Genomic DNA, 14,138 nt, shown 5'->3' with positions numbered 1-14,138 from the left:
ACCTGTAGACCTTGGAATGCCGAACTCCATGTCTCCTCAGAGATGCTGCTCGGAGTCCCTGGCAGCCTGTCACCCCGCTTACTCTCACTTTCCCTCCTCTTTGAAAAACCAGCCCTGCCAACTGCAACAAACAGCATTTAAAAATATCTTGCTGGATTATACAGCCCTGCCTTCTAAATTCCTCACAATGCCTGTCTCTGTCCCACATAGTATAAAGAAGGGTGTAGCATATTTAGGTTTTTTTTCCTAGCTGCTCCCCTGCTATAAATACCCAAAGTCTGGGGAGGCGGGCTTCAAACGCCGGCTGCATGAAGTCACCTTGGGGCCAGTCTTACCGCAGCGCTGGCCAGCAGGGCCCGGACACAGCTGCTGAGCACTGCAGTGCTGGGGTGGCCAGGAGGAGACAGAACTCATCCTTCTGATAAAAGTGGAGGAGGAAAAACTCTAATACAGTAATTGCAGTTAATCCCAATATGGAAAAGGCTGGTGTTTAGTCCTACAACCCAGCCAGGTCTTCAGAGCACATGGCCAACTCCATCCTGGGCTGTTCCTTTCCCAAGGATACTAATCACAGGGCTCGACCTTAGGAAAACAATTCCACAGTGTCCTTGTGGGGTCTAGGAGCATCATCAGAGACAGAAGGGTCCTTGGAGAATATAGCCTGATGTCTTTGCATCACAGATAAAGCAACAGAGAGCCAAGAAGATAGAGTGATTCACTCCAGGTCATGGAGGGGCCATGCTCCAACACAGAATTTTCTGGACCCAAGCCCTCTGCTCTCTGAACTGGATAGTCCTAGATGCCTGCACACACATACTTGCTTGGTGCATGAGCTTCAGCTTGGGTTTATTAACCACTCTCCTAATAGAAAATACTGGTATTTATATTTTAAAAGATACAGACTAAAAAAATATATATTTAATTTTTAACCAAAGCTTGGCCTCAGTTTTAGGGATGATTTTCATGCACTGGAAGGCCTGTTTCACCTCGTTAGGATCCAGGTTAATCTCTCTCTACCCTAACCTGGTCTCTCTGGTACTTCCAAGCTCAGTTTCCCTATTTAACTTTTCCATCATGGGCCTGAACCCATCCCCTGCTCAACTCACTTCTGGAAAACAATGGACCCCAGATATATATATTTCACTCATGAGAGCTTTTTCAAGTGACAAGAAAATTCCTTTACTGGGGTCAGAAAAAGGACTAACGGTGGAGTTATTAGCTAGGCCATTATGACCTATCACATTTTATTACCGTCAGCAGAATTCAGCTGGACCACAGGGAGTCCAATCCAGAAGGCACTGAACTATAGAGTGGCTCCACATTATCAAACATTTAACAAGACTGAAACCTTTATTATCAATGCTCTGGAAACACCTTCGCTGAGAATTGGAAAGTGACGAAACCTGAGAATTGACCTATTTTCCAAAATGATAAAGTCTAAACTGGAAATTGAACATAGCCAGTCAGGCTTGTAACCAAAGAAAGTTCTGGAATCCTAATATCTTATGTCCCTCTCTACCTCCAGGTTGGAGAACCCTGCCTTGGCAAGAGTCGATCAAAAGGGCTCATTTGATGAGTTTGTCAGCCCTGGCCTTCATTTGGGACTGGGATTGCTTTGGCCTGAGATGCTCTGTTCAGGGCCCTAGAAGAAAGGCTGAGTCTGGAGCCAAGCTGAATGGGAGAAGCAAGGCTGATGGAAGCCCTCTTCTTCATGTCCTCTCAACCCAAGCTTGCTCCACTCAAGCCTCGTTTCATTACTTGCATTGCTGGGACAACGGACGGGGGCATGTCTGAGGCCAATCTTTAAATCAACAAGAGGGGTGACGGGAGGTCTGGGGCTGTGGTTAAGATGCAGGGCTGGGGAGCAGACACACTTGATTTCTGAATTATAAAACTTGAGTATTGGAAAGCTCTCTTCCTGCACGCTGGCAGGCTTAACAACATCTGGATAAAAGATGTGGGAATGCTGTCCTTTCTCACTGTGTTATCTGCCCCACTCTCCTTGTTAGGCATCTGAATCTTCCAGCCAAACAGTGTTGCTTGCTGTTCTCCAACACACACACTTTGGCTTCCAGGTCTTTGACCACATCATTCCCTCCATCTGTGCTCTCTGCACCGCCTCCTCTGCCCTGTCACAGCCCCACCTGCCCAAATCCCACTGGCCTGCATGCTACATCCTCCTCAAAGCAGCCCAGCCTCGCACCCATCCAACCAGCCAGGCCTCATCTTTCTCCTTTGAACTCCCTCATCACCAAAGACTTCCAGGTCCCATCTATAGGGTGGACATTCTATCCACCTCACAGAAGGGCTTGGGAGCAGGATGGTAAGTGGCTCATGAAAAGCACCCATGCTGAGCATTGGCATGGAGAACGTGGAGGCTACCAGCACCACCCTTGTCGACTGAAGGCAGGGACCCCAACCTTTCTTGTAAGGATCCATGCGTGTGCTTTGCTTTCCTGACTAGACTCTAAACTCTTTGATAGGTGAGGGTGCCTGGGTGGCTCAGCTGGGTAAGTGCCCGGCTGCGGCTCAGGTCATGATCTCATGGTTTGTGAGTTTGAGCCCTGTGTTGGGCTCTGTGCTGCCAGCTCAGAGCCTGGAGCCTACTTTGGATTCTGTGTCTCGCCCTCTCTCTGCCCCGCCCCCCCCCCCCCCCCCCCCCCCCCCCCCCCCCCCCCCCCCCCCCCCCCCCCCCCCCCCCCCCCCCCCGTGCTCTGTCTCTGTCTCTCTCTCTCTCAAAAATAAACAAACATTAAATAAATAAGTAAACTCCTTGACAGGCAAGATCAATCCTTGTCCTCCCTTGCTCTGTCTCCATTGCCTTGTACAGAGCTGGCGCTCGGCGAGCAGTTGATTAATGAAGCCGGCGTGGCATTTCTAAGGCTTTACTTGGGCTGTGTTCCTTAAGCTTCTCCTCCCAATTCGGCAGGCAGCTCCAGACATGCCGCCAGAGCTGCAAAACCATTTAGGCCTTTTTTAAAACAAGCAAGAAGACCACAAAGTATGTTTACATGACAGGCCAGCAAAACACAAAACACCTGCTGCCCGGTGGCTCAGGACTCGGCAGCTGCAACAAGTGGGCTCCGATATCTACAGTGGAGTTGCTCCCTGGGGCCCAGAGCTCTGCGTGTGTACTGCTGCTGCCATCTGTGCAGAGGTGGGCAGGAGCCCAGGGGGGCGAGTCTGATCTCACTGCCCACTGCCAGCCCGCTTTGTCTTGGGGACAATCGAGCCATAAATGAGCAGGGTGTGAGGGTGCTTCTTCCAAATCCCAGAACTTCCTCCTACCTATTAGTCACCAAGGAAAGCCTTGTGACTAATACTCGTCACCTTGGGATCCGGATCATGATCTTCCCATGCACCAGAGACTTCCACTATGGCAAAAGCAAATACGACCAACACAAGACTACAAAAATAGAGCAACAATTAGAATTAATATTTTGAGTGCCAGACAGAGTACAAAGTTCCTTACAGACGCTTTTATTAAATCCCAGGAATTGGGTACTCTTTTCGGTCCTGTTATAGAGCAGTGTTTCTCAGTCAGTGGTGATTTTGCACCCCTGCCCCCAGGGGACATCTGGCAATGTCTGGAGACAGTTTAGGGGGTCACGGCTGGCAGCAGGGGGAATGGGGGATACTATGAAGCACCCTTCCATGCGCAGGGCTGCCCCACAACAAATTAGCCAGTCCGAGATGTCAACAGTGACCAACTGAGAACTCCTCAATATGAGGAATGAGAAGTCCTGTTATAGAGAAAGAAACGGAGGCACCGAAGTTAACCTGCCCAGGGTCACACAGCTCACAAGCGAGGGCACCAGCAACAATACCCAGGCAGTCTGACCCTGTGCTCTGCCCTTTAAGGCTAAACCCAGCAGCCCTGCTGTCCCAGGAGCACTGACCACGTACCAGGTGCACTGGCCCCTCATTTTACAGTAGATAAATGGAGCTCGGGAGCAGCTTACTGGAGGCAAAGCAGTCTGGGACCCAACTCAAAGCCAGAGCATCTCCGTGCCTGCTATGCGGACTGCTTCTCTCCCTGGGACCCCTGCACTGAGATTTCACCTTGTGAACATTTCACCATAGCAGACCCTGAGGAGGAAATTTCTGAGGAAATCTGCCAACTCCAGAGCCAGTGAATGAGTTGAGCTCTCAGAGACCAGTGGCCTCAACACAGGGTCCTTGGAGTGCTTTCCCTCTGTGTTTCCTCCTTCCCTGGACAGAGTGAGAGTTTCGCAGTAGAGACTACAGCTTTTCATTCAGTCAGCCTTATTGATCACCAAGCAGCTGACACTTGGGAGGCCCTCCCTGGGCGCCAGGGCTCCATGCTCCGCCCCCCCTGCCACCCCCAGGAGCAGCAGTAATGGCTGAAGATCGATGGTACCTGAAGAGCACATTCTGGGACAGCTGGCAAGCTGCATTTAAGCAGCGTCACTCAGCATCCTTTGTCGAAAGATCCATGCCTGGACCTTGACGCCTGGTCTTCACCGCTGGTTATAAAGGTTCACTGGCCTAACATATTTAAAGTGTCTGGACATAGCAGGCTGTTAACAAACAAAATCTATGATAAACACTGCTGCGGCTTGCCTTTGACCCTCACTGCCATTAGAAGAGGGTCAAATACTGACCTGTTTCTCACTACTTTTATTTCTGTAATTCTTCACAGGAAAAGCACAGACCTAAGGCTGCAGCAATATGGAGCTCGGTCCTGGCATGGCTGTGAGCCAGCTGTGAATTTGGTGAAAGGGCATCATGTTCAATGGATTTTTATGGGGACCGGGAAATATCACAGATGAAAAATGTTTAGGTGCTGCAGAAAGGTCAGGCCTGTTATTACGTGCAGCTGTTGAAGTGTGGCAACAGAGGTCAAAGCATCCACTCACTGTCCTATCTGGCGAAGGACAAACAGTGACAGTGAGGTGGGGTAAGGACCAACCTGAGAATTATCATCAGGGTGTCTCTGGCTTGCTTCGGAATTTAGGTGTCGTTCATGTGTCCCAGGAGGGTCCTGGCAGGGGACTGCCTTATCCTTCTCAGACTGGATGCAGGGAGTGTGAAACTTCTTCTGAGTAATAGTCATCAGCCGAGACTGCCCTCAGGGGCAGCTCTGTGGGCAAGGGAGGGGTGGTGTTGCTATTCTTAGGGGCACTGGCTGCCTCTGTCTCTCAACTGAATCCTCCGGTGGATTTATCTGTTGCCCATTAGACTTTCGCTGTGACACCCCCACTTTGGGTAGTACACACTGAAGAAATCCCCTACTTATATTTGAAATACAAATAAACCCCCTCCATTGACCTTTACCAATCACTGTTGGCCTTGGGAACCATGCCATAAATTAGGGTAACGAAGCTGAATGATGTCCCTAAAGGGTACCCCCCAAAACACTGCCTCTATTCATCAAGGACTGGAAATTCTCTGCCATAGTAGAAAAGGGGGTCTTCCATGGCGCCAAAGGATTTCATAGTAAATTTCCAGAATGAAACATTCTGTGCGGTAAAATCAACTATTTGCATGACAAACACTTATGGAGCACCTACTATGTGCTGTGTGAGGCACAGGGGAGACAGCGAGCTCACGGGTGAGGCAAGAAACAACCAAGAATCTGCTCTGGGTGCTACAGAACCACGGCAGAGAGGTGGCTCTTCCAATCGGGGCTGGAGGAGTCGGGTAGAGAAAGCTTTCTGGAAAAAGCAGAACAACTCCACCTTGTTCCTCTAAGTACTTAAGGCTGGGTTGCATTTCTCAGGCATTCAAGGAAAAAAAAATAAGTTTTCATTTCCAAAGCTTGCTTTGTTTCAGTTTTACCAGCTCCCTGGGCTTCAATAAAAACAGTCGAGGAGAGGGGAAGCCGCCCTCCTCCCTCAGACTACCCAGGTGTGGAAACTGATTAAATAGCAACTAGCAGCTCAATTAACCCTTGCCCCTTTGGTTGATTATCTCAGTGAAATCTTCTTTAATCTCCTTGCTAAATGAGTCCTACAACCAGGAGAAGAGCACATCCCCACTGTAGATGCAGCCCTTTTATTCCTTGGCTGTAAATGAGATTGTTGGGACTTGCCTCAGCTGATAAATAACTGAATAATTCAGAAAAGTCCTCAGTCACTCTGTTTTGCCTAGACACTCTTAGATTGCAATGGTATTGGTACATTGCCTAAACTAATGAAACACCAGAGCGGCCTTCCTTGGCTGTTATTTAAATTTGTTCTGGCCACACTATACCATTATCTTGTCTTTTTTTTTTTTTAAATAAAATCTACTACAATTTGTATTTGTCACTAGTTTATAAGCTTCATGAGAGGAAGACCCTCCCCTCCCTCCTCCCCACTTACTCCACAGCACTTTTAACAGTAGTGGGCACAGGGTCAGTTTTCAGCAAATATTTGTCAAATGAACTGCTACCATTTACTGAGCATTTATTATGTGCTAAGATCTTTAAATCTATGATCTCACCCAATCCTCATACCAACCTTATGAGTTAGGTGCTCTTATTACCTCCCCCCTCCCCGTCCATTTTACAGATGACAATAGTTAAGAATATGCCTCAGGTCACTCATAAATAGCAGAGGTGAGCTCCAAACCCTCACTGTGTCTCCAAAGTTTGCACTCTTTACCACTGTGATGGAGCTACTATCCTCCTGCATTTCTTGGTTACAGCTTTGGAGTAAGAATGTTCTAAGCAAAATCCTATCATTTAACACAGAGCTTTGGAATAAAAGAGGATTTTCTCAAATGCTCTGAACACTCATGAAAGCTTCCTAAGAAAAATGGCCAAGAAGAAACCCAGAAGTGAGTCTCGGCATCAAACTTACACACAGGGATATGAAAGAGTGGGCAGGGAGGAGGACAATGAATGCAAGAAGCTTCTCTTTTCTGCCAGGTCCGTGCTTATAAATACTACTCTATTAAAGTGGTTTCTCTACCTCCCATAAGGAAGCCATGAAGATATCACCACTTAATGACACTACCCTGGGAACACGGACATCAATACCAAATGAGCAAGTGATATTGAACTCCTGCTGCTCTATGAAGCTGAGATCATATTGCATAAACAGTACAGAACTTTTATCATCCATCTTGGGCTGAACAAAATCATATTTGCCCAGCACACTGAGTAATGGCCAGTAATAGATGGATTAGGGCCCTTAAATTCCTGGTTGGAAGACATTAAAAGTTTAAGAGCCCTATACAGCTGAGTCAAATGCATGTCCCCATGCTGTATAATTAGCAGGCACAACAACAATAAAGATATAATTGAAAGGGAAGACCAGCAGGACAAGAATACAAACCGGCACCCTCCTCCCGGGTGTAGCCACTTCTCACTTGGTCTTCAGCTGTTTAAACGGTAACCTTGCTGGCCTTGGGCTTCAGTGTAACAAAGGTTTGGATCACCCATTCTTTTGCGAAGCAATTTCTGCTTCCCTCTGAAGTCAGCTTTCAGGCATAATTCATTGCTCCTATGCCAAACGTTCATGCCACTTTGTCTAAGAAGACTTCATAAACTGTTTGCTGAGGCTGGGTTCTCACGTAGAAAATGAGCATCCGTGTTATTCAGTGGAAGCGAATGGTCGCCTTGCCTGCAAGAGACTTTCCTGGACACCAGGGAACGCACAGAGGGAGATGCTTGCTCTGAACGTCCAGGGAGCTCTGCTGTCTGTCAAGTGCAGACCCACCATCTTAACTACCATGGCCTAAAGACTGCTTGGTGTGGGAGAAGAGGGTCAATTAGGGGGTCAAAAACCCATCCTATAAAGAAAATCCCAAGGAGTGATGACCCTAGATAAGAAACAGCCCTTTAGGATAACCCCTTTAGTGGAAGACACCTGTGTTCTAGCAATTTCTGGCTCCTCTGCATTTTCAGTGGACCCTGGAGAGGCAGCTGTTCTTTCTAGCTCCAATTTGCAGTTGGAAAAACTGAGAAGTTCTTCAACCTGCTGGGCCCCAGCTGTGTGTGAAGGGGATTTTGGGTTTTGTTTGGCACCTAATGTTCCATTTTTGTTCTAGTCTGGTTTATAAGCGTAGGGCCTCAGTCTTTTCTCCTAGGGGCTTTACTTCTTTGAGCTCAGTCTGGGCCTCCCCCTCAGCCCAAAGTACAGGACTCTTGCCCTGGGCTAGGACAACGGGTGGAAATCCCCCTGCCCTCCACTTCCTCTCCTGGAGCACACGTTCCCAGCGTTGATACCACAGCCCCAGAGGGCAATACCCACTTGTCAGCTGTGACATCATCAAGAGAGACTCTGGGCTGACCTGAACTCTGACCTAAGAGGAGGAAAATTAAAAGGCAAAATGTTCTTCCATTCCAGGCATCCCCTTTGGTGGTGCCAGAATCAAAACCAAAACCAAGGAAGGTCTAAGCAAAGCCACGCTGCTACCTACAAACTATCTTCAAAATGAGGCCTAAAATCTCAGCTGCCCTCCTTGGAAATTGGACTAATGAAAAACAAACCTGTTTCCTCCTCTCCGATGGCTAAAGGCTTGAACTCTGGAGCCTGCCTAGGCTCAAATTCCAGCATGGTCACTTAATATCTGTGTAATCTTGGGCAAATTGCTTAGCTGCTGGGTACCTTGGTTTCCCCATCTGTATAATGAGGATAATACTATTAAGTACCTACCTACCTAATAGCGTTGCCAGGGTTTCTTAACCTATAAAGTACTAAAAATAGTGACTGAGAATACTGTTAGTGTGCTCTTTTTAAATTTTAGCTCTTACGATGTTAAATCACATTTAAATTTGACTCCCTTTATCCCTTTTCAGTACCCACCTGGCTTCTTCCACAGACTACCTGTTTGGCACTGAAAGCCGTCCCAAAAGTGGCCTTCCAGTCTGATTGCACGGGTGTCTAGCCGTGGTACCATTCTAAATAATTTATGGTTTCTGAAATTGGAGTCTGGTCCGCAGCTTCCTGTTAAATGTATGTCATACCCTAACCTTACCAGGGAGAAGGTCAAGTGCTTCCCTTCCACCATTTGCACTGAAGTCTTGCCATCCTTCGGAGAAATGCAACCAGTGGTTCCTTTCTCAGACTCTACATCATGCAGTCCCCCACTTCCCACACTTCTTGCCCATAACCAAGTTTCCTGGGTCATCATCTCTTTCAGAAAAGCCCATAAGGCTGTGCGTTTAATACAACACAGGGTTTTAATCAACTGCTCACTTGGTTGGAAACAAAGAGCTTAGAAATTCAGGCCGTAGGAGTCAAGTGTGTGATTCTCTTTCTGGAAAGGGGGTTCAGGAGTCAATTTCCATTGTCCTCGACACATATAGGTAAAAACCCACCTCTACTCCATCTTCCAGGAGAAGGCCTGAAGTACACCCTTCAACACAGCAAAGCCCAAGGCAGCTGCACCTGATCCTGGGCCTCCTGCTCCCTTCCTCTCCTTCCATTTATCCAAAGCTCAGGTCTTAGTGTTTGGATTCTCTGGCTGCTGCTATTGGGCCGAAGAGATCCAAGGTCAGAACTGCAGTCAATCTGCCCTGCTGTTGGGGAAGACCACTAGCGACCCAGTCAAGCAAGGCAAAGAGAGGCAGAGCAGTAACCTGCGAGTCAAGTGAGGTTCAGGAATGACTTGGTCAAGAGCCTCAATCAGCAAACAGCATACAGATAGTAACAACACTCTGAAGAACACAATGTTCTTCAACCTCAACTTTATCCTCCAAAAGACAGGCACCAGAAGAACTATCTTTGGCAAGAGCCATTTAATGGACTCCACCCTCCGAACAAACGCTTTCTCCCAGATCCTGGCACGCTCAACCAGCTTCGCCCTTGGGTAGCCCAGGACGGGATTTCTCTCTCATCCGTCCATGGCCGAGCCTCGCACACTTACCATTGGCGTTCTTGCCACAGATGAGATGTTCATAGGGCTGCAGGACGCCCCAGAGCTCGGCGTCGTTGTTGATGACCATCTCCAGGGCCTCTGCAGACACCTCCCCTCCCCCAACCCCTCCACCGTCGGGGCTCTGGCTGGCCAGCACCCTGGCCCGGATCTCCTCTACCAGGTTCTCCATGCAGGCGGTGAGTGAGATGGCCGCGTACTCGTGAATGCGCACGGAGATGCGGGTGTCCACCATCCAGCGGAAGAAGCGGCCCACGGAGAAGGTGAGGCCACAGCGCGCGGACTTGCCCCGACGCAGCCCGTCGCCGGCGCTCATACTATACAGGGACAGCGCCTTGACCGCAGCCAGCGCGCAGCTCTCGGCCAGCGCCCAGCTGTGCACCAGGCGCACGGCACTCTGCACCTCGAAGCGGGTGCACTTGGCGTGCAGCACGCTCAGGCGCTGCGCCTCGCGGGCCACTCGGATGAGCGCCCTGCGGAGCAGCCCGGCCAGGCGCCGCACCGCCTCCGCTGAGAACAGGGGCAGCCGCCGGCCACCGGGGCCTTTGCGAAGCACCCGGGCCACGTCTCCCTCCGTCCAGGGGAACTCCTCCAGCTCGGGGAGGCGCGGGCAGCGCGAGAAGAGGTCCGCCACTTCGGGATCCTCGGGCAGCACCGTGTTCACCGTGTCCCAGCTGTTGTGACGGCTGTTCATGGAGCCGGAGTAGCACCACCAGGCCGCCCCGCGGTGCTGCTGCGCCGAGGAGTTGAGCGCCTGCGAGTTGGACTTGGAGGACGAGAGGCTGAGTGAGCGGCACGAGTCCCCGGCCCCATACCCGGAGTCCAAGGTCAAGTCCTCCAGCGTCTTCAGAGTGGAGCTATACGTCCCGGCCATGGGGAGCCGGCCGGTCGTAGTCTCGCCGAGCAAGGGGCGCTCACAACTCCATGCTCCCTTCCCCAAGTGAGCAGAAACAGGCTCTAGGTTCTCCGGGACGCCCTCCTTCCTCTCGGCGGCCACATCGTCAGCCCGAAGGCCGCGGGAAGGTGGACGAGATTCTCGGCAGCCGGGGCCCCACGCGTCCAGCGTCCGAAGCGAAGCTGTCACTGGAACGGTCCCCGCCCCTCCTCCTCGGCACTCCCCCTCGCCCACCACAGCTTCCCGCAAAGCAGAGCGTCTGTCCTCCGCAGAAAAGGAATCCCGAGAGAACAGGGCGGCGGCAGAAGGAGGAGGCGGCTCGCGGCGCCGCGCAAGTCCGGGACCAGCCGGCAAGAAAACGCTCGGCAAACTTCTGCGCGGCGGGGTTGGCCCGCACAGCTGGGTACCCCGCCGCCGCCGGCATGCAAATAACCCGGGGCGGCTCACCAATCATCGCCCTAGATGGGCATGAGCTGCACCAATGATCTTCTCGAGGGGTGGTCACTATGCAGATTTCACTGGGCTGCGGGTGATACCCCGCGGAGGCGGAGGCGGGGCTGGAGGCCGAGGGTCGGGTGAGGCGGCTAGGTTGAAGGTGGAGGAGGGGGAAGGGAGAGCCGGCGAGCGGCGGAGCGCGCTGGGAGATGGGAGCAGAGATCCGGCAAAGAAAGGGTTGAAAGGTTAGGCTCTGGAGCTGACGATTTAAAGAAAATTTTAAAGGAAGAGCCACTGTACGCACCGTACCGCCCGCCGTCCAGGCTTTGGGCGTTCGCAGCTCCTTTTCAAGCCCTCTGCAGCCGACCACCAAGGCTGACTTATCGAGTGTGGGTCTGGTGGCGGGAGGAGTGGGGGAAAGGGTTACAAGCTAGGCACCCTACTTATTTCTGGGACTTTCTAGCAAGCCCCTCCTGTTTTCCGAGATGAATGAAACTGCGCTTGTGTTCAGAGGGAGGAGGGACGCCCCTTCTTGCTTCTCCCGAATCCGTCTGGTTTTCTTTAGGTCGCTATCCAGATTCCAAATAGAGCAGATCTGATGAATAGACCGGCTCCAGGAGGCCTGTGATCCCCTCCCTCCCCACCATTTGAACTTACGCAGTTTTGTGAGTATTGCTCCGGGGAGCAGGTCCTAAGTTTTGTCAGATTCTCAAAAAGGTGACACATCTGTACAGTAGTTTGCTGTCAGATGGATGCTTTGAAGTACGAATGGCCGAGTGGGTGTGTGAAGGCGCGACATTTACCGAGTGCTGGCCTGCGCTTGGAACAGCTGGCTGCATGCACCACCTCCTAATCGTGTGCCAACGGGTGAGCCTGCTGCCCGCTTGGGACTCGGTTTCCTCCGGGATGAAATGAGTGCTGTCCTCCTAGCGGCGCCATTGTAAACCTGTTTCAGGGTCCAGAAGCGGTCAGTGGGAGCGCGATTGGTTTCCAGCAGCTCCACGCCCAGTCCACTCCTTCCGGCTGCTGTCCTGCAACTATCCACACACACGTGCTCGAGGGTGCATATGCCCCCTCCAGTGGAGCCGCAAAGTCAAGGAGGAGATTGTGCACACGTTGCCCCCGCGTCAGCCTATGGCGCTCCTTTGTGCTCTGTATTACACACTTCCAACCTCCTCAGGCCGTGAGTTGGATACGAACTAGAAATGTCTGGTTTGTCTCTTTCCTTCTGAGAGTAATGGCCTTTTCCCTGTGAAACTCCTTTTTCTTCAGCAGTTTGGCTTAATTTTGACCTTTCTGTAGGTCTTTATTTATGCAATATCGCCGCCTCATGGTTAGAAGTGGAAACCGAGTGCGGGATGGAAGTGATACGAAACACGTCCACAGAGATCAAGTTAACAGAGGACACAAGATGTGACTACATCTGATAGAAGTGAGATAAGGAGTCAAATGTAGGTATTGAGGTTCAACCAACCAAAAATTCGAAAACAAATGTGATGCAATTTAAAACTTAGTAGGGGAAACATAATTTTAAAGCAAATGTCGCCCTCTAATGGACATTTAAAAGAAATTTCCCCACAGGTTTGGTGTTTTTTTCTTTTTGTTGTGCTGCACACTTAATAAGCAGAGAAAATTTCTTTTTTAAATGCTTAACTTTTTTTAATGTTTACTTATTTTGAGAGAGAGAAAGGTAGTGCGAGCGGGGAAGGGGCAGAGAGAAGCGGAGTCACAGAATCGGAAGCAGGCTCTTGGCTCGCTACAGAGCCTGTGGCTGGGGCTGGAACCCACCAACCATGAGATCATGACCTGAGCCAAAGTCAGTGGCTTAACCAAACTAAGCCACCCAGGCGCCCCAGCAGAGAGAATTTCTTAACTGGAAATTTACAACAGGGAACTTACTGGATGGAAAAGTTATCTGGGGGACATCTGGGGGGCTCGGTTGGTTGAGCATCGGACTTTGGCTCACTCAGGTCATGATCTCACAGCTTGTGGGTTTTGAGCCCCACATGGGGCTCTGTGCTGACAGCTCAGGGCCTGGAGCCTGCTTCAGATTCTGTCTCCCTCGCTCTCTGCCCCTCCCCCGCTGGTGCTCTATGTCTCCGTGTGTTTCTCTCTCTCTCTCTCAAAAATAAATAATAAAAAAGTTTTTAAAGAAAAATAAAAGTTATCTAGGAAAAAGCCAATGGGATTTGTCTTATATTTAAGTGACTTGATGGCATGGAAGTGTAAATATAATCAAACATGCTACAGCCAAATTTCAGAATATTGTGCATGTTAAACTGCACCACAAGGATTGGTTCCACAAAATTCAGCCCTGGAAAATAATGCTGGAAAAACAACTGAGTTTCATCAATAATTAAGTTACATGGAGAGAAAGAGATGACTAGGAACCCTATACACTGAAAAGGACTTAAGGCATATCAACTAATTAGCCATAATGTGTGGAATTTATTTGGAATTTGATTTTTTAAAAATCAACAAACATTTGACATTATGAAACAATCGGATATCAGGAATACTGCCCAGATCTTTGCTGTTGTGAAATCGTTGATACTTTTTTGGTGTGATAATGATAGCATGGTTATGTTTATTAAATATTCTTATCTTTGAGAGACACATACGTAAATAAGTGTTTTGCAATTTTCTTCATAAAAAAAGGAAGAAAATTCTTATGGGAAAATCCACTAAAGGGACTAGAAAGTGAATGAGAGATGGTTACAATTGTACCATCTCTGATCTCTCATATGCTCGTTAGAGTCTTCTGTTGCTAACTTAAAGACTGTAAACCTGGAATGTGTCTCTCTGTGTTTTGTGTGGTGAAGGGAGACAGAAAAGGAGGAAGAGCAATGGAGATAGAGAACAAGACACACTGAGCTGTGTTAGAAACTAACCAACTGATTGGTTTCAGTTCATCTTTTGGGAAGTTGGCAAGTAGGGTGAAAAACTTTGGATCAAGAAAGAAAGGACATGGCTTCTTATA

General features: G+C 49.6%; 1 protein-coding gene across 1 annotated transcript in view; it reads right to left on the bottom strand.

The window, feature by feature from the left end:
- Positions 1-10,702, bottom strand: part of ABTB2 (ankyrin repeat and BTB domain containing 2) — a 165,326-nt gene extending 154,624 nt beyond the window's left edge. The window contains exon 1 of the mRNA XM_029956112.1: positions 9,820-10,702. Coding sequence (XP_029811972.1) covers positions 9,820-10,702 — 883 coding nt within the window. The remainder of the gene's footprint in view (positions 1-9,819) is intronic.
- Positions 10,703-14,138: the final 3,436 nt, after the last annotated feature.

Source organism: Suricata suricatta, chromosome 11 (assembly GCF_006229205.1).
Source record: "Suricata suricatta isolate VVHF042 chromosome 11, meerkat_22Aug2017_6uvM2_HiC, whole genome shotgun sequence".
NCBI classification, from domain to species: Eukaryota; Metazoa; Chordata; class Mammalia; order Carnivora; family Herpestidae; genus Suricata; species Suricata suricatta.
This window is presented reverse-complemented; position numbering and strand designations above follow the sequence as displayed.